The following is an 18,527-nucleotide window of genomic DNA, read 5'->3' as shown; positions in this document are numbered from 1 at the left end:
AAGAGTGTAAGTAAGTGTGAGCCACTTGCATATAATAGGATATTTTGTTTTATAAATGAGGTCCAATCTGCTTCATTCTAAGTACACGGTATTTTTCTGTTCTTTTTTGAGTATTGACAATGTTCTTCATGCTGTACCATCCATGAAATGAAGCTTTGTTTCTTTTGAAATGGCCCAGGAAATTAGTGTGTACCAAACTAAATAAGAGGAACCCTACCCACTACCCAAAACTGGAGGCAGTGGAAAGGGAATATTAAATCGGATCAATCAACCAACCAGTGGTCAGGGTACTGGACACCCCAGTCATCCCTCTGACTTCTCTTGTAGCCGCTGTAATTTCCTGTAAGATATAAATACCTTTTGTGTTTACAAGAAGTGAGGGGGGGAAATGGCTCTAAAGAGCCATCATTCTAGTTTAATGTAAGCATTTTACCTTTGCACAACATAGATATACATGATAGTATGAGATGCAAGGTAATGAAGGATCTCATCCCTTCCCTCTCTTGGGATAGTTTATTAGACCTTGCTCGTATGCCAGGACCCAGTTGTGTTATAAACTGTGCAAACTCAAAACACAAGATGGTTCTACAATGTAAGTAAAAGTTGAAAGCCACCTCAATTTCTGTAATTCAAATAAATATCCATGGGCCTGTTTAAAATGTTAAGCTTCAATTCATTTGATTTTTGAACATTAAATTTTGAATCTTGAAGAACCCGTCCTAGAGTCACAAACTCTTTCAGAAGTTGACTTCCTGCTTTGAGATAAATGCAACATGTTGGAGTTCTACAGCACTGTTCCCAGCTCTCCAAGAATCTTTCTAGATGCCCTGAGTTAAGGGTTGGTTACTTTGTTACAATACATTTGTGGCCATTTAGGTGTTCCCTGATTCATGGTTGCTGCATAGGACAAGACAGTGATTTTTGCCAAAAGCTTTCACTATTGTCTGTCCTGCAGGAAGTATTTAAGAACTCAAACAGTTCTTTTCACCCCCTTAATTTCTGGCTCATTTCCATCTTCTGGATTGCTTTACATGGTGCATTTTTAAAAAATTGGTATAGTTGTTCATATATGTATAAAAATTAGTTGACATTTTTATATTTTATTTTTATGTTCTTTTTCCATTTTTGGTCAGATTCCTTTTTCAGACATAAATATTTGATTAGCCAGAGATGAAACATGTGAGAACTGTGATATATGTAGGAGGTCTGAAGGTTCTAAACAATGATTATTTAGTTCTTAAAATACATAAAATGAGTTTATTTGGTGATATCAGCTAACATGTAATGAGGCTCTGTCTTCAAAATAGTGCTCCTTTCTTTTCAGATGAACTGACAAAGGATGTAAAAATGAATAATTAGAAATGAATAATTAATACAAGTAAATGCACACATAATTATCTGTAATTTGTTCTTTGAATGACATACCCTCCACATATCTGAAAACACCCACCCAACGTCCCCTTGAGCCTCGTGATCAGTTATTTATGGTGCTAGTAGACAAGGGCATTTAATGCCTTAGGTTAAAGAGCTACTGATAGTTGGTGGCTGTGATGAATTATTTATTTCCCCCCATATGATTGCTGCTATGACTGGGAGGGAATGCAGAGGGGTTTTGTAATATTTTACGGATAAACTTATATTCTGGGGAATCTGTGAGCCAGAGGAAAAAAGTGTATGGACTAGTCCTTGTAGCTGAGCTAGTCCAGTAATAAAATATTATGGTTATTTTTCTGAGGCCTATAATAAGCCTCAGGTAAATCAGACAGCCTGCCATATTGAGCCTTTAGAGAAACGTCTGTTTTATCTATAGGGACTAAATAATAAAAAATTCACAGGCAAGGTATTATCCCTCATCTAATTCAAGGTTGATTTTTTTTTTTGTTCAATGCAGTGGTTCTCAACCTTTTTAGACTTAAGCCACCCCTCTATAACTTTTCTGAATTTACTGGTGCCCCATTTAAAAAAAATATATATATATTTATTGCCGTGTTTAAAAAGAAATAAATAAAATACCCCTTCCCCAAACAACAACTGAATATACATGCATGAATCATCAAAATTTTATAATATTATAATTAATGTAACCCTTGAGCCTGGTAGTACCTTGGTTGAGAATCAGTACTCTAGAAAGATGCTGCTGTGATTCCTTTCACCTTTGTCTAAACACCCCAATTTTTAAATGTATTTATCCCTGAAGCAATAACCTGAGGCAGAGCAGTAGTATTATGAAGCACAAAGCCTTAAGGGTCAGATACCATTTCATTCAAAAAGTTTTGAAATGTCACATAGGATCTTAAGTATGGGGTCTAGGAATTTGATTTTTTTTTTTAAATGAAAAATGAAATTCCTGCTAGGAGTGAGGGCTTTATGCAAAATGTCACATACTGCAAGATTCACAGTAAAACCACAACTTTCCCAAGCATTGTGGAAACAGTTCATTTTTAGTGTATTGCTTAAAGAGCAAGGGGAAAGGGAGGATGGGTAGGAAGATAAGTGTAGGGGACATCTCTATATAATGGGAGGCACTCCTGGCAGGATACAGCTTTCTTAGAAGGGTGGCTGGATCTCTTCCATGGGAAGGGTCTGGCTAGTGTGGCACAATGAGGTACAGCATGGCCTGGTAGTGGATCACACCAACTTGCACCAGGTCCTGGTCTCCAATTCCCTTCAGGAAGAACCTCCTGGGGTGGGTGAAAGGGCTGGCTTCCCTTAGCTCAAAGCTCCTGCATGTTTCTTATCTTCACATTCACAACTTTAGCCTCTTATCAGAAAGGAAAGAGAGGCAAGCGCCTCCCCTGGGTCCTAAAGAGAGCTGGATCCTATCCCCAGAATTGCAGCTTCTTTCCAGTCTGGAAACAAAGGATGCTTGTAGAAATGCCGAGAAGCTTCTCCAACACACTGTAAGTACAGCGCATTGGAGCTGACTCAATTAATTGAGTCTGTTGGAATGTGCTAATTAGTGCACTCTAGCCAGCCTCTAGATCTTGTGTTTCAGTGTCTCTGTGCTTCAAAATGATGGTGGGGGTGCTTGTTGAAAGAGCTTTAGTTAAAGTGCTCCTGTAGCCATTTTGAAGCACGGGGACACTGATACACGAGACATTGGGGGTGCTTTAATTAGCGTGGCTTTTGGAGCCACTCTAATTAAAGTTCCTCCCCACCACACCTCACGCTTGGAGCACACATAAAAAGACAGGGACATCAGGGCAGTTTGACCTTGGAGCAAGGGTGGCTCATCACCCTTGAAAAGATTCTGTGGTACCTCAGGGTGCTATGGCACTGCTGCTGAAAATTATTGGATTCATTTATAACTCAGTAGGGTCTAGAGGCAAGCCAGGCCAGCACTCTATTATGTCTAGTGACCTACATACATATAATGCTTAACAATCTTGAAATCAAGCAACTAGAAGATTCAGTCTAAATGAATCAGTTGAGTAACACATGATGCTTCGGGTGCTTTAATTAGAGCACTAATTAAAGCATCCCCCCACCCCTGCCTCCTGGAGCACATGTACAAACACCCACTAGTCCTACAACTTATTTTATTGTAGAGTATTTTTCTCAGTTTTAACAAACTCAACCAAGTGCATGTGTTAAAATACCTGTATTTGTATAGCTGGCAACAGAAGTTCATTTTGTGCTTGGGAATCTTATAGTAGAGCAGAGATGACATAAACTGATTTTGCTTTTCTGTCTTCTATCTATAATCAGCTTTGGATGTATCCCTAGGAGAAAGGAGATACCTAGCCTTAGGCCTGTGCAAGGTGGCTAGTGTTCAATTTGGGCTCGGATTCAGCCGATACAGGGAACAGTGATTCAATTTGGTGATTTGAATCACTGTCCTAAATCAATTCAGCCAAATTTGAATCAGAGATTTGGCTGCTGTTGAATCTCCGAAGCACCCAGGCCCGTCCCCTGCCTGCCCCAGCTCCTGGCACTTGGAAAAAGAAAACCAAGGACTCACCTGGTGTTTGCTGGGAGGGGGGGTGATCCCCGATGCCCCCCTCCACTGTCCTATGCTGTGTGGGGGGCTATGCACAAGCCCCCTGACACCCCCCCCAGCTGTCCTATTCCTCCCCCCACATGGTTGCCCCGCCTGCCATGGCTCTGCCCCTTTAAGGAAAAAAAACACGAGAAAAAGCCCCGACTCAAGGTCCTGCTGATGGGGGGCAATTTCCACTGCCCCCCATTGCCCCACACCATGTGGGGGGCTCTGCACGAGTCCCCCCCAAAGCCCTGAAGCTGCTGGAGGAGCCGGTGAGTCCTGGGGTTTTTCTCATTTTTTTCTTAAAGGGCTGGAGCTGGGGCCAGCCATGGGAGGGCTGGGGGAGGTCAGGGGGCTCGTGCAGAGCCCCCCACGTAGTCCTCCCCATGGTCCCCTACCCCTTCCCCTAGCCCCTCCTCCCTGTCCCCTTACTTACCAGCTTCGAATCTGGCTGCAGCTCCCTGCTGCACTGGGTGGGCTGTCCGAATCATTGAAGCTCTCTGAATCTTTTCCGAAGATTCGGAGAGCTTTGAATCAATTTGGACCTGTTGATTGGTCCCCTGATTCAATTTGGATTTGGAGATTTGGCCACCAAATCGGGTCAAGTCTCCTCTGAATGGAATCACCACCCAAAGCTTCACACAGCCCTACTAACCATACCTAGGCTTGTATATCCTTGGCTTCCTGCTAAGTTAAATGTTTTAACCAATGTATGGCTGACACAGAATTGGGAAATGTAAAAGTGGCTTTCAACCATAGAGGTATGTGCCCCCTCCATGACTTGTGACTTTTAATGTGTGCTACTTAGTTGCATCTAAGACGCTGAGGTTTGTATCTTAATCAGATCTAATGCCTGCAGAATGCTGATACCTCAACATAGAACTGATTCAGTTTTGTTTTATTTCAGAGCATTTTTTCTCTTTTAGAAAACTTGAACAAGTTTGTGTATTAAAATAGCTGTATTCACAAATCAAAGCTTGTGAATAAAGTCTTTAGTTAACAGAGATTAAACATGTCTATTATCCAGTGGTAGTTTCTTCAAAACAAATGGCCTTTATTTTTCCTTATGTATTTGTCAAAGTTTAGCAATGGTTCATGTATAGTAGATGCCATAACTAAGATATCCAATAAATAAAAATCCTACCAAGTAACAGGAAAGCAAATCTGCCAAGACCAAAGCTAATTTTTTTGCTACTATTTAGTTGGTCTAATAAGATACCGCCTCTAGCCCAAGAGTTTTGTTTGTCTCTCTTTCTTAAACCAACACAGCTACAACATACATCCCTGAAACATGGAAGATATCATATTTAGCTGTTTGGAAATGTAAACTCCATTAGTAACCAAAAAATAAAAAAATGTCACCTTCCTGCCTGACATCTAACACCTCCAAGGAAGAAGCCTGCCTCATCTGCATATCACAGAGCAACTTTCTCACAAAAGGACTCTGTGGGGAACCAAGGGGAATAATCTTCCACCCATTACCTCCCCTGTGCAAAATGACGTTTCTTTTGTACATGGGAGAACTTTTATAATCTTTGAATTCTTCTCAGCTTGGTGAAGGATGTTTGGACCTGAAAGCTTGCAAAGAAAGGAATGTTTTTGCTGCTACTAAGTTGGTCGAATAAAAGATATTGCCTTTAGCCGTGAGTTTTGTTTGTCTCAAAGATAATGAATTTTAACTAAGCTTAATTAAAGCATTTACTCTGAATGCTTGTAATCAACACAGGTCAGAACCAGGTAGCACAATATGAAAACTGTGGCCATGTGGTGTGTAGACAAAATGAGGTGCATATGTGCATGACACTGTAAAGCAGGCTAAATGCTTTTGCACCGCTTTAATGGTGTCAGTGTTTGCATGCCTTGGTGGTGTATTGTGCATTAATTCCAGCCTGTAGGAACCTTGGTGGCACAATGCACTTTAAATGACTTGGGGCACAGCAAACTTCACAGCTGGAGTACTGTGTCCAGTTTTGGGCCCCCCACTTCAGGAAGCATGTGGAAAACCTTGAAAGAATCCAGAGGAGAGTCACTTGTATGATCCAAGGCAAGGGTTGTCAAGCCCCGGCACGTGTGCTGAGCATGGCACACGAGGCCATTTTACTCGGCATGCCAACACCAGTCCCGACTCTGGGTAGCTGCTGCCAGCCATGGAGCCCGGGCTGCTCCCAACAGGGGGCAGGGAGGCTGCAAGGCCTGCTACAAGCAGCATGGGTTCCTTGATTGGCAGCAGCTACCCAGAGCTGGGGCTGGCTGCAGCTGGGAGGCTGCAAACATCTGTGCCAGGCTCCGGCATCAGGTCTATACTGGCGTGTGCACACATGCCTCAGAGCAGATGGTGGGGGTGGGGCCTGATGCAGCACAACCCCCACTGCTCCCCCACTTTGGAGCAGACAGCAGGAGGACTGTGCTGCCCTGCTGTCTGCTCTGAGGTGCGCGTGCAGTCACCGCCCGGATGGAGCTAATGCTGAAGCTGTGGAGCCCAGCACAGCTGTTTGTAGGCTACCTGCTGCTTACTGCAGCTCCCCAGAGCCCAGGCTGGTTACAAACAGCTGCACTGGGTTCTGGAGCCCAGTCATCAGCTCCATGCTGGGAGCGGGCGAGAGACAGGGGTTGCACTGCCTTAGGCCCCCTCCCCCACTGTCTGCTCTGAGGCATGCGTGCATGTGCCGGTACAGAGCTGATGCCAGAGCCCGGTGCAGCTGTTTGCAGCCTCCTGGCTACAGCTGCCCAGGACCCAGAAACCTTATTCCCAAGATTATTTGGTTGGTTCCAGTCCCAGAGCCCCTGGGCTCACAGCTGTGAGGTTGGGACCGGGGCATTGCTTCAAGGTTTTGAGCAGCTTGTGCACTCTGGAGATCCAGATCTGACCCTTCCAGAGAACTGGGGAGTGCTGGGAGCTGGATCTGAGGTGATCTGGCTTTTGGGCATCATCTTTGGAAGGAAAGAGTTTCCCTCCTCCAGACCTGAGCTCTCAGAAATGCTGGGCAGGGCCATGTGGCTGCCGCTCATGGAATGATGCCGCCTGGGGCTGTTCCGATCTTCTACTTGGACCCCAGACCAGTGGCCCCAGCTCTGCCACTGCCATCCTGCATGGCCAGGAGCAAGTCCCCTGCTCCCCTGTGCCTCTGCATTGTAGTGAGGGTGGGATTTATTCCCTGGGGCCAGTATCGGGGGGGCAGGGAGGGGCATCATGCCCCAGGAGCCCTTGAGGAGGCTCTGGCATACTGCCTCAGTCCCTTCAGAGTACAAGGACAGACTCCCCTGGCAAGCCGTACAAGGAGAGGCTGAAGGATTTGGGACTCTTCAGTCTGGAGAAGAGAAGGCTCAGGGCGGACTTGGTAGCAGCCTAAAATTATATGAGAGGTGTACATCAGGACCTGGGAGAGCAGTTGTTCACCAGAACTCCCCAAGGGATAACAAGGTCTAATGGCCATAAACTCCAGGAAGGCTGATTTAGACTAGACATAAGAAAAAAGTTCCTTATGGTGCGAGTGTCAAGGGTCTGGAATAGACTCCCCCTAGAGGTGGGGCAAACACCTACCATGTGGATGTTTTTCTTGATGAGGTCACTTGATCCCAGGTGACTTCCTGCCTATGGCAGGGCTGGGGCTAGACTTGATGATCTCACCAGGTCCCTTCCAGCCCCTCATGTCTGTGAAATCTATTAAATTAAAACTCCTCTGAGGAGTTTGTTTGCTGCCCCTATAGCTGTGGAGTGAAGCACTGGGCTCCATGCAACTCCGTGGCTCTGCAGGAAGCCCTGCAGGCAGCCTGGCAGCAGCCTGGGAAGACAGGCTCTGACCAAGAAGAGTGGCAAGCCTGATCTCCCTCCTCCACCCCCTCCCCTTCCCCAGAGCCTGCCTGAGCTGCATGGGGGCTTGGTGCTTCCCTCCACAGCTGTGGTGCCCCCCAGGACTGCCTAAGCTGGGTATCTGTTGGTGGGTGCTGCCTGGCAGGGAGGACACCACTGCTGCGGAGGGAAGCATCAACCCCACCCCACCACAGCCCAGGGACTGCCCACTGGCAGCTCACCCTCCCCTCCCTGCCACCAGAGAGGTAGGTAAGTTGGGTATGTGCATGACACGGGGGTTTAAAGTGCCCTAAATTGAAGCGGTGTTTTTAAAAACCCAGCACTTCAATTTAGGGCCCCTGTTTTTGTCTACACATGCCCCATGAAGTTAATGTGCAAAGCTGGTTCTTGAATAGTTGTAATAATTAATTAAGACTTTTCAAAGCTGTTTTTTAAATTTTTCTATATGTTGTCATAGACCAAATATATTTAAAATATTATTATGGGATTCATGAAAGGGAATATTAAAGAATTTGCAAAAGTATTAAACTTGAGTATTTTTGTTTCCATTTCTACTTGGTATAGACTGAGATATTTTTGAAAGCAGGTAAAGATTTGCTTTATCAAAATGCAGAGCATATACACTGCAGCATATTCTTTAAAAAATCCTTTAGCATTAACAGGCAAACTACCAGAAAGTGGTTGATGAATGAAACCAGGTGTGGGAGTGGTATATTCATTGTGGTCAGGAGCGTTAATTCAGATTTCCATCAGTGTAGCAAAGAGCATAATTGGAATGAATATGCATTATGACAACGGGCAGATCTGGGATTCTGAAAAGTTGGGGTGACAATATGTGTTGTTAGATGTGGGCATATTCTTTTAATATCTCCACATATTGAAAAAAAAAAGGCTCATGTTACTGTTCAATACTTAGAAGAGCAAAAGCATTCAGCACAAATTTCAGATGCATATTAGGTTTTGTATGAGTATTATCAGCTAACAATAGAGTGATTACAAGGGGAAAGGCTGTTTCTAATTATCAGTTTTTTATAGTGTAAAATCATTTGAAGACCAAATAATTGCCACTTAATTTTCTTTAACTAACAACCTCAGACTCTAAATACAAAAGACTAGGTTTAAATAATTTTAAGAAACAGAATATTGATTTTGTTCTGACTTTGACTGTGTTCTGTTTTTCATTTTATACTTTGGTCTATAAAAACATTTTCATAAATATCCACAGAGGTTTTGCACTTAAAAAGCAGGTTTTAAGCCTAGTGCTTTAAGAATTGACACAACACCTGGTTGATTAATAGCAGGAAGGCTTGCTTTAATAACAGCCAACAAGTTACAAAACTAAATGACAAAAAAGACTCTTTTCGAATATCAAATGAGCTAATACAAAAGTTCTAGTACGAATTTAGCTGCAGCAGTGTTTTCTCACAAATGTAGGCAGGGAAGCTGGTCCAGTCTTGCAGCCTTCACTGATCAGGATCCTTTGCTGGTTAAGCTGGGTACAGTATGGCTTCTTCATCTTTTCTGGACTGCACACTTTGCTGGCAGTTCTGTCTTGCTTTAGCTGTTTAATTGTATAGCTTCAAAGCATTTTTCCTTGATGGTTGGCTGATTTAAAGTCCGTATAAAACAGGAAGGAAAAGGGTGACCATCATATTGCAATTGTTAAATTGCCTGTCTCCTGTTTTTGGATTTGTCTAGGTGTGAAGACTTATGTTTCTTTGTAGCCTGGGACTAGCAATTAAATGTGATGGGCCTTGAGTGGTCAAACAGGATGCTTAGAGGCATTGGTTACTGGACTGGTCTTTGGGTATTTGTTTATCAATGGGGCAAATTTGCAATAGCTTTTACTGATGATGGTCTATTTATAAAACTCCAGGCATACGTTGAATGTTTGAGACTTTTGTAACACCTTAGACATTGGATGCCTGTTTTGAGAAATGTGAGGATGTCACGTACAGGTCATCTTTCTTGCATCTTGTACAGTAGTGGTCTCCAGCCTTTTTAAGTAGATTACCTTTGGCATTTAAAAGCAATGCAAGATCTACTGTGTGCCGCTGCCAACCACCCCATCCCCCACCCAGCAGGTAAATCTGTGGGGAGGGGAGTAGGGAGCAGATTGAGGCAGAGGGAGGAAAAGATATTTGGGGGAGCCCCTCCCCAGCAGGTAAGTCCCACCTGGCTGGGGCCCCACTCAACTTACCCCTGCTCCTGCCTCTGCGGCACTGTCCCTTACCGCAGGGGCCTCGATCCAGCCCCCACTCCTTCCCTCCCCCATGGACTGAACTGCTGGACTGGGGCATGTGCATGCATGCATATGGGCACTCACCCTCTCCCGCCTCGGATCGACTCCAAGAGGCTCTAAGAACTACCACAAAAGGCTCTGAGATCTACCGGTGGATCAAGATCCACTGGTTGGTGACCATTGTTTTACAGGTTTTGCTTGAAATGTATATTTAGTCTTTTGTCTTCTTTAGTTGCTAGTTCAATTGAAATATGTAGTTTCCTTGCCTTCTTTAGTTACACTGGCTCAGCCTTTTTCTCTCTGGCTTTCTTGGCTTGGAGATGCACATGTGATGAGTGTGTCAGGTCTCTGCCAACAATTTTAACTGTCACTTTTATTATTTTATGGCATGGGTCTGGTATTGGGTACCACAAGCTCCTCGCTTTCATGCCTAATGGGTTGCAAGCAATTAGCAGAGTTTGATTTTCTTTGTGATAGGCTTGTTACCACAGCCCAGTCTTGCCCCAGCCACTGTCTTGCATTTTTTTTGCAAGAGACACTGTCCAAGTTTTCTTAGCTTTCGTAGCCAGCATAGGGGCTGGGACAAGGGAAGGCTAAAGGGGACAGAAGAGGTCATGCTTGGGAAAGACTGATGCACATGTGTTTGTAACACTGTTCTTAGAGCCTGGAACAGAATCCAGGATTCCCAAGTCAAGTCTTAGCACATCTCTAAGCAATTCATTCTGATTTTCATTGGCAAAATGTATGCATCATCTTTCTCTAGTAGCTGCCCCACCTAGAGGATAACAAGCTACTCTGAAATATTTGTGCTCCAGGCAGTCATGAAGCATAACAAAGACAAATAATTTAAAAGTATAGCTTATGTCTAACTTATTAATTGTTTGATATTGAGGAATTTCTGTGTCTGTGTCAGACTGCAAAGTTTTATTTTCATTTTGGGAGGTTTTTTTGCCTTCTTTCTACTTCTTTGCTGGACTGAAAGTACATGGGGTAATGATCTTGTGGTAAAAATGGAGAGAAGTTAAAAATGGATGGTTTTCAATTGTCATGGAAGCTCCACTAGGCAACAGTTATACTAGTCCAGGACAAACTCGGTTTTCAAGTGAGACCTGCAGATGGGAGATACCTGAGTAATAGATCACCTCTTGGGAGTCTGAGGAGGGGAAGCTGATTGGGGTCACCTAGCAAAGAGGTTAAAGTTCAAAAGTCTACCTAGGCTTAGCACTCTTAGCACAAGAATGTGACAGCATCACATTCACCTTCCTTTGTCTCCTCAGACTGGATGACTGGTACTTGCATATAGCTGGCTTGATTGAGACCAGCTTTCAGCATGGGTCCTGAACAAGACTTGAACTTGCACCTTTGAAGGTACAACAAGGTGGTTCTGCAATTCTGCTGAAGTGCTCCTGATAGAAAGAACTGAAAGCTGTAGAAGGGAAGGGGATTCACCAACTGTTTTAGAGAATAGAAGAGAGAAGAAACTGTGTCAAAAAGGGAAAGTTCAGAGGAGCCCAGAGAAGAGCCGCTCATATGACTAGAGGCCCAAAGACCAAGCCATACAAAGAAAGGCTGACATGTGGGACTGTTCAGCCTACTAAAGAGAAGACTTCAGAGGGATTTCATGGCATCTTACAAATAATATATTATGGAAGAGCACCAGGGCCTAGGTGATCAACTGCTCATCAAAGTGCCCCAGGGAAAACCAGGAGCAATGTTCATAACTGCCTAGAAGAAGGTTTCAGACTGGAAACAAGGAAAAACTTATCCATGGTTTGTGTGACCAGACTCTGGAATAGACTCCCAGTGGGGGTGGTGCAGGCACCTACCCTGGAGATTTTCAAAAGGAGACTAAATGCACACCTTGCTGGTGTTATTTGACCCCAGCAGTCTTTCCTGCCCAGAGCAGGGGGGCTGGACCCAATGATCTCACGAGGTCCCTTCTAGCCCTAAGCTTCTGTGAATCTATGAATTGTTGTTGTCAGTTATTCCATTGGCTTAAATGGCAAAGGCCTGTGCAGTGGATTTCAGTGTTGTGCCACTGATGACCCATGTGGGAATCAGTATGGTGCCACGTGATGGAATTTCTGTTTTATCAGTTTGCTCTCTTAAAAACATAGTCTGTTGTCTGTATGGCCCTTGCCTCATTTGAATATAGAAAGGCATGAACGAAGCACAGATCCCCTGGAAAAGAAGGGAGTGTCCCACACACAACTGGTGGGGGTGGGGGGGCACATGCACACACCCCCCCCCCCCCCCAAATTGTCTCCCGACTCAGCACCGCTCAGGACAGGGACTTTTTTGCCATGTGGGCTGGCAGCGTGTTGTGGGGGCGGGGGGTAAAACTAAGCCATGGCACAAAAGTATAGTAGTGGCTTTTGGCCTGCCCCTGGGCCCTCCCAAAATTGTGCTCCCCCCCTCCCCGACTCAGGAGGCACCAGTGACCCCTGGATTGTCCTATTGAAAGAATGTAATGGTACCCTGAAGAAGTGTTTCTATGTAATGCTGAGCATGTCACTTAAATCAATATATTTGCAGATAATCAGTAATTTTGCCCCTGTTTTTTTTTCAGTACCTAACTTCAGATTCTGAATTTAGACTTGCAGAACTTCTGTACAGCCAAAACCACATCTGGGCTGTGAACTACCATAATATAAATCGCTAAGTGGACAAAATAGTTATGTTCAATTAATTAAAGACTTTCATAATGCATATGCACAAGAGGATTGCAATGGGCAACCTTAATTCTGGCATTCCACAGCTAGCCCTTGTCTTGTAACTTTAATATCCTTTTAATGTATAACGTATAATGGCATCTCATCTCTGCAGTCTCACTGTATGAAGCCTATAAATGCAGAGAAACAAGAGATGATATATTTATTTCTCCTGGATCCCTGCAATATCTTTTCATACTGAGCTTTAAAACAACCATGGAAACAGTATCTTATAAAACAAATTTAAAACAATAATTTCAGAAGTTGTAAACAATGTACACTGCTTTTCTCATGAGTCTCTTTCAATGCGTTTTGCCTATGATATATAATACTCCCATTATGGGGAGTTACCTGAACAATAAAATAATTATTAAGCAACATAATTATTCAGAAAAGATATAATTTTGTAAATGCGATATCTGCTCTTAAATTAGAATATCCTCTCTAGAGAAATCAATGAATAAAATGTTCTCTCTCTCAGTCTCTCTCTCTTTCTTAGTGTGTTCCTTCATAAAAGTTGAATGTTGTCAGTGAGTTGGTTTGTCTAGAGTTTCAGATATTAATACTGTACATTTAAGGAACAAAATAATTAAAAATCTATTTCTCATCTGGCTGTTGAAATTAGAACAAACTTATGTGGAAACAGTGATACAAAACCCTCTGATCCTCTTTCTGTAATGGGAACGATATGAATTTTGTGGCAATATTGGTCTTGAATTTTGGAAAAGTAGCTCTTTTATAGTAGATCCAGAGATACTGATAAATGCTCAAAGTGAAACTGAAAAAATTACTCTGATTTTGTTAAGGTTTTTCATGCAATTTCCTCAATGAGTTTTACTAGGAGAAAAGACCTATATACGTACACTCTCTTCTCACTCCACCAGAATTTGTTCATTACCTGCAATTAGGACTGTTTGATTAATTAATAGTCCACAATGCTTGGACCTAATTAATCATCTAAGAAGTATTGCTTTCCCCACTGAAGGGATAATAGAACAGAATATTACCATATCCCTAGTGATCAGGTTGACACAAAACACAGCTGCCAAAACCTGTTTCAGTTCTTTAGTTATGTTTTTTTGTGGATATGAGTGATTGCAGTGAAACTCCATTTTGGATTCAGTTAGTCTTTCCCCTATCTAGTAGTAATAAATTAATTATACTACTTCCTTCTAAAACTTTTATGTATTATCACCTGTCCAGGAGTTTGTTTTTGTTATTCACAGTTTATAAAGGCATACAGAAATTGCCTGGCTCCCCAAAGTCACATAGTGAATCAACTATAAGAACTTATTAACCCTAAGTATACCTGCAGTGATTTAACACCTCTTTCTTTCTTATGGTCTCAGCCTCCAAAGTAGCCTTTGGTAGCTGGCAAAAGGAAGAGGAGACCTAGCTCATTGGCTACAACCCTGCTTTGAGTGTGATTATGAAAGGATGGGCACATTTGGGATGTATTTGAACACTTTGTGTCATGCCACAAAAATCATGGGATTAAAAAAAAACACACTTTGGCTTCTTGTTTGTCTGTTCTTTGATTTCTGATCCGTTCAGGTACACTTGCATCAAGCTTTTGCTTTGCTATGTAGGGACCACAGGCTTTAGGGGATTTCAGGGGACCACAGGCTTTAGGGGATTTCGGGGGAAAGCCTGACATTTAGTGTTGGCTGGAAATGGCCTGAAACCATGGGTGAGAAGGAGGATGGGGAAAAAAGTTCAAAAATACCCCAAAAAACCAACCTCCTCCCTTCCCCTCAAAAAGCACTTACTTGAAATATGGAGAAGAAAGGCAGCAAAACCCCAGAAACACTGTGATAGCCCTACATGTTTCTAGGGGAAGTCTAGTACAGAGTGAGCTCCTGCTGGGGTTCAGCCAACCAGGTTGTTCAATTCCCTGCTTTGGCAGGGAGTTTAAAAGCCTTGCCCAGAGCATAGCAGGTAAGTACCCCTTGCCCTAGGGCCTGCAGGTATAGGCATGCTGGGTGCCTGCCCCCACAGCTGGGCATGGGGCACAGGATGCCCCCATTGCAGGGGCTTACCCCCACCTTGCATGTTTCTCCTGAACCCTGCTTTGTTTTGCTGCCATGCAGGGTTGGAGGAGAATTCCGCCTCCCCATCACTGTGTGGTGGGGTAGAATGGGGATCAGGAGACCTGTGCTGGGCAGGGGGAAGCCCCTGCTATAGGGGCACCCTGCACCCCATGTCTAGCTGTAGGGGCAGGCACCCAGCATGGGTCTCGCAAGCCAGACTCCACCCCACCATGCAGAGAAGGGGAGGGGGAAGTTCCCTTCCTCCTCCTAATGGTAGCAGAGCAAAGTAGGGATCAGGAGACCCTGTGCCAGGCTGGGGAAGCCTCTGTCCCACACCTAGCTGTAGATTTTCCCTGAGGGTCAGCAATCCATAAAAGCACTCAATAAAAGTTGTTGTTTAATACACTTTATTATTGTTTTATTAAGAATTCTAAGTGGTGCGCTTTACCCAAAAGTTGTTTAATAAGTAGTGAGCTTTACTTTATTAAAACTGCTGTAGAACAGCCTGTGTGCTGCTTGTTTTATGGCAATCAGCCCCATGGCAGGTTTCCTCAACCAGTCAGAGGTGTAGGAGTACCTGCCCTGGATAACGCCTGAAATTGACTCTGGCGAGCCTTCACTTTTCATAGAATCATAGAAAATTAGGGTAGGAAGGAACCACAAGAGGTGATCTAGTCCAGTCCCCTGTTCAAATCAGGACTATCCACAAGCCTGCTGATTTTTTTTTTTTTTTTTTTTTTTTTTTTTCTTTCTTCCTTTTTTCCTCCACTGGAGCCTGAATTACAATGGTCCCTAGCTATAAGGAGCCAGAAATATATTTATTTATTTTACTTTTCATTACAAGATGCTGGATAAAATTGCAAAAGTTGGCAACTGTATTTAGCACACTTGAAAAAGGGCCTACATCTGAAATCTTTACTCTGGCAAAATTTGCACTGAAAATTTAATGAGAATTTTTCTTAATGGCTTCAGTAGTTGGACCATTATGTAATATTTAAGAATTAAATGTACTGTTCTTCCTAAAAACAAGTTATGCAATGAAAAGAGAAGGTTCTTAGTTTCTTTCCTGCAATTAGAATGCAAGATGCATATTTTAATAAACCAGAAAAGTACCATGTAAGTAAAAAAACAAAACAAACAAACAAAAAAAATGCACTGTATTGCCTCTTTCAAAGTGTTAATACTCTTACTTTCTATATTCCACCTTGCTCTCTGCAAGTCACTGTAGGGTGATATCGGGTCATTTTATTATATAGCAGAAGACACTGTGTGCCTAGGAAAGGGCCACATGCAATGGCATGAACCTCTGATTTGTGACCATGCTTGCTTTAATTTACTTGCATGACTGTTTAGAACAGATAAGATCCAATGCCAGATAATACTGTATCTTAAAGTTATGGAGAATCAGTTAGTAGAGTGCATTTCAGCATTTTCATGTAGATACAAGTTTATTCAACTTTTGGTACTACCCAGCTTCAATTAGATATTAGGTGCAATTCAGTTTCATTTAGGAATTTTTATTTTATTATATCTAGGATTTTGATGCTGTTTTATTATTCTAAGATTAAGTTATTGCACTTTTAAATTCCTTAAAGCAGTGGTTTTCAAATCTTTTTTAGCTACATACCCCTTTGCCTGTAAGATATTGCTGCTTGTATACCCTACACCTGACCCATCTCTGAATGTTTGCCAATGTCAGTGGTAGTTACAGTCAGCAATACTGTTACTCATTGTTGACCAATGAGAAGCTCCACTGCCGTTATTAATGTAGGCACAAACTCTGGGTTTTATGCAGTTTCAAAACCACTCATTTAGAGTACAAGCTCTTTCAAATGGTTCTCAGCACAGTGGAGTTCAGTCTCTGACTGTGACTTCTAGAACGTCCTGAAATGCATTTAGTATTTAATAGTAATTTGTACTACTTTGTAATATTTATAAATATATTTAGTCCCAACCAATCATTTTATTCTGATTTTAAGCTGCTGGATGCTGTGTTGTTCTATAACACTAGGATACCCTAGTGGTTGCTGAAAAGAGTTTGTTTAGACTGCATAGTCATTTCAACCTTTGAACATGGATTATTTGTTTATTCTGAAATTCATTAAGTGATCTTTTGACCATATTTAATTAAACCAAAATAGTCTCTGTGGAACAGGAACACACACATAACTGGGAACACTTGCAAGAAGGGGCCATGTAATTTAGCACAATTCCATCACCACATTAACTTGCTAACAATGTTGGCAGCTTTCTTTAATTATTTCTTTACAAAAAAGTGACCAACCATTCGATCATTGAAAATGACAGTGTGAGAAACATTCCAAAGATCATTCATTACCCTTGTTCAAAAATGTCCATAATTTCATATGCTCTTTTGCAAGTTGCTTTAGAGCTTCAATTTAAAAATAAAGAAAGCAGATAAAAAGATTTTAAGAAATCAAAGCATACACTACATTTGTAGTGGGCTGCATCTTCCTCATGTGCTGCTTTTATGGCTCTGCTGTGCTGTATAAAAGTAAGCTGATTTATGTTTATAGATTTATATAAATTATTATGAATAACTAAATACTTTCTATATCCCATAAGATGTATAGGGCCAGATTTTATTGCTGTTATAGAGACAGCAGTGGGAAGACTGTTCATGAAGACTGACTGTACTTCAGAAGACAGATGATAATGCAACCATAGCAAAATACATCCAAGCTTTCCTCCTATTCAAACACACCAGCTTTTACCTGATGACAAATGCTGAATGAATGTTTCACAGGTGTTGCAATGCCCACTGCTTAAATACACTGCATAAGTTAGCATTGATTCTGTTAAGGAGATATGAAGCTTCCAGATCTATTCACACAGAGCATATCTACATAAGATGTTGCCATAGCATTGGCAGGCACAAACTGTGATGCCATAGCTACGTCACCGTTGCAACACACTCCCTTGCTATAGCATGTTGCTGGAGCGATGTAGCATCTAAAGAACCACGCGTTGCTGGCACAATGCAGTATGGACGGTTACTGTGTCCAAAAGGAAGGACTAAACAACGGTGCAGTAACAATGGCGCCGTAGGGGCACATGTAGACTCACCCACAGTCTTGTCACCTAAGTATTCTTCTAGGTATTTGATACAGTTTAACCCAGCTCTCCTTGAAACGTTTGTGCGCTAAGTTTTAGTCTGGCAGTATTTATTAAACAATGCTAATTTGGTCATGAATCAAGTAGAAGAAAGCTTATCCTCACTTCTGCTGTATCGGACAAATGTACCTTTGTTTTAACACCAAACTGTGCATAGTCTTATAAACTATGCACTAACATTACCCCAAGACAACAAAAAAGAAGCTTTTAACCTTTGACCTTTTGCAGATCTATCAGATACAGCGGATTCTGGTCATTGGTGTCTGACCAGTTTTTCTCCTGCTTTTTTTCTTTTACCTGGGAAGTTTATTGCTTTCCATGTTTTAAAATGTTACAGCCTGAAGCATTTAACCTGGGATGTTTGGATTATCGGTGTCTCCTGCAGATAGTGTAAGGTGTTTTGTGATTAAAACTTATTCCGTGTATACAGAAGATGCCTAGTATAGTACTGAATTATTTAGTCCTTGCAGTATGTATTCTGTTTCCACCTGTATTTTGCTGAAAATTTAATGCATTCTAAAAATACCGGTCATTAAAGGATGGCTTGTATCACTTCATTCTGCAAATGTTTTACAGGCAAGACTGGAGAACTCGCTGATCCAAGAACTCACTGTGG

At 42.4% G+C, this 18,527-nt stretch overlaps 1 protein-coding gene across 1 annotated transcript in view; it reads left to right on the top strand.

The window, feature by feature from the left end:
- The window catches only part of LOC102380392, a 150,046-nt gene that overhangs the window by 89,401 nt on the left and 42,118 nt on the right, over positions 1-18,527 (top strand). The window contains 1 exon segment of the mRNA XM_025199104.1: positions 18,488-18,527. This exon segment is cut by the window's right edge and continues 23 nt beyond it. Within this exon segment, the coding sequence (XP_025054889.1) occupies positions 18,488-18,527 (40 nt within the window).

Source organism: Alligator sinensis, unplaced genomic scaffold (genome assembly GCF_000455745.1).
Source record: "Alligator sinensis unplaced genomic scaffold, ASM45574v1 scaffold223_1, whole genome shotgun sequence".
Lineage (NCBI taxonomy): Eukaryota > Metazoa > Chordata > Crocodylia > Alligatoridae > Alligator > Alligator sinensis.
This window is presented reverse-complemented; position numbering and strand designations above follow the sequence as displayed.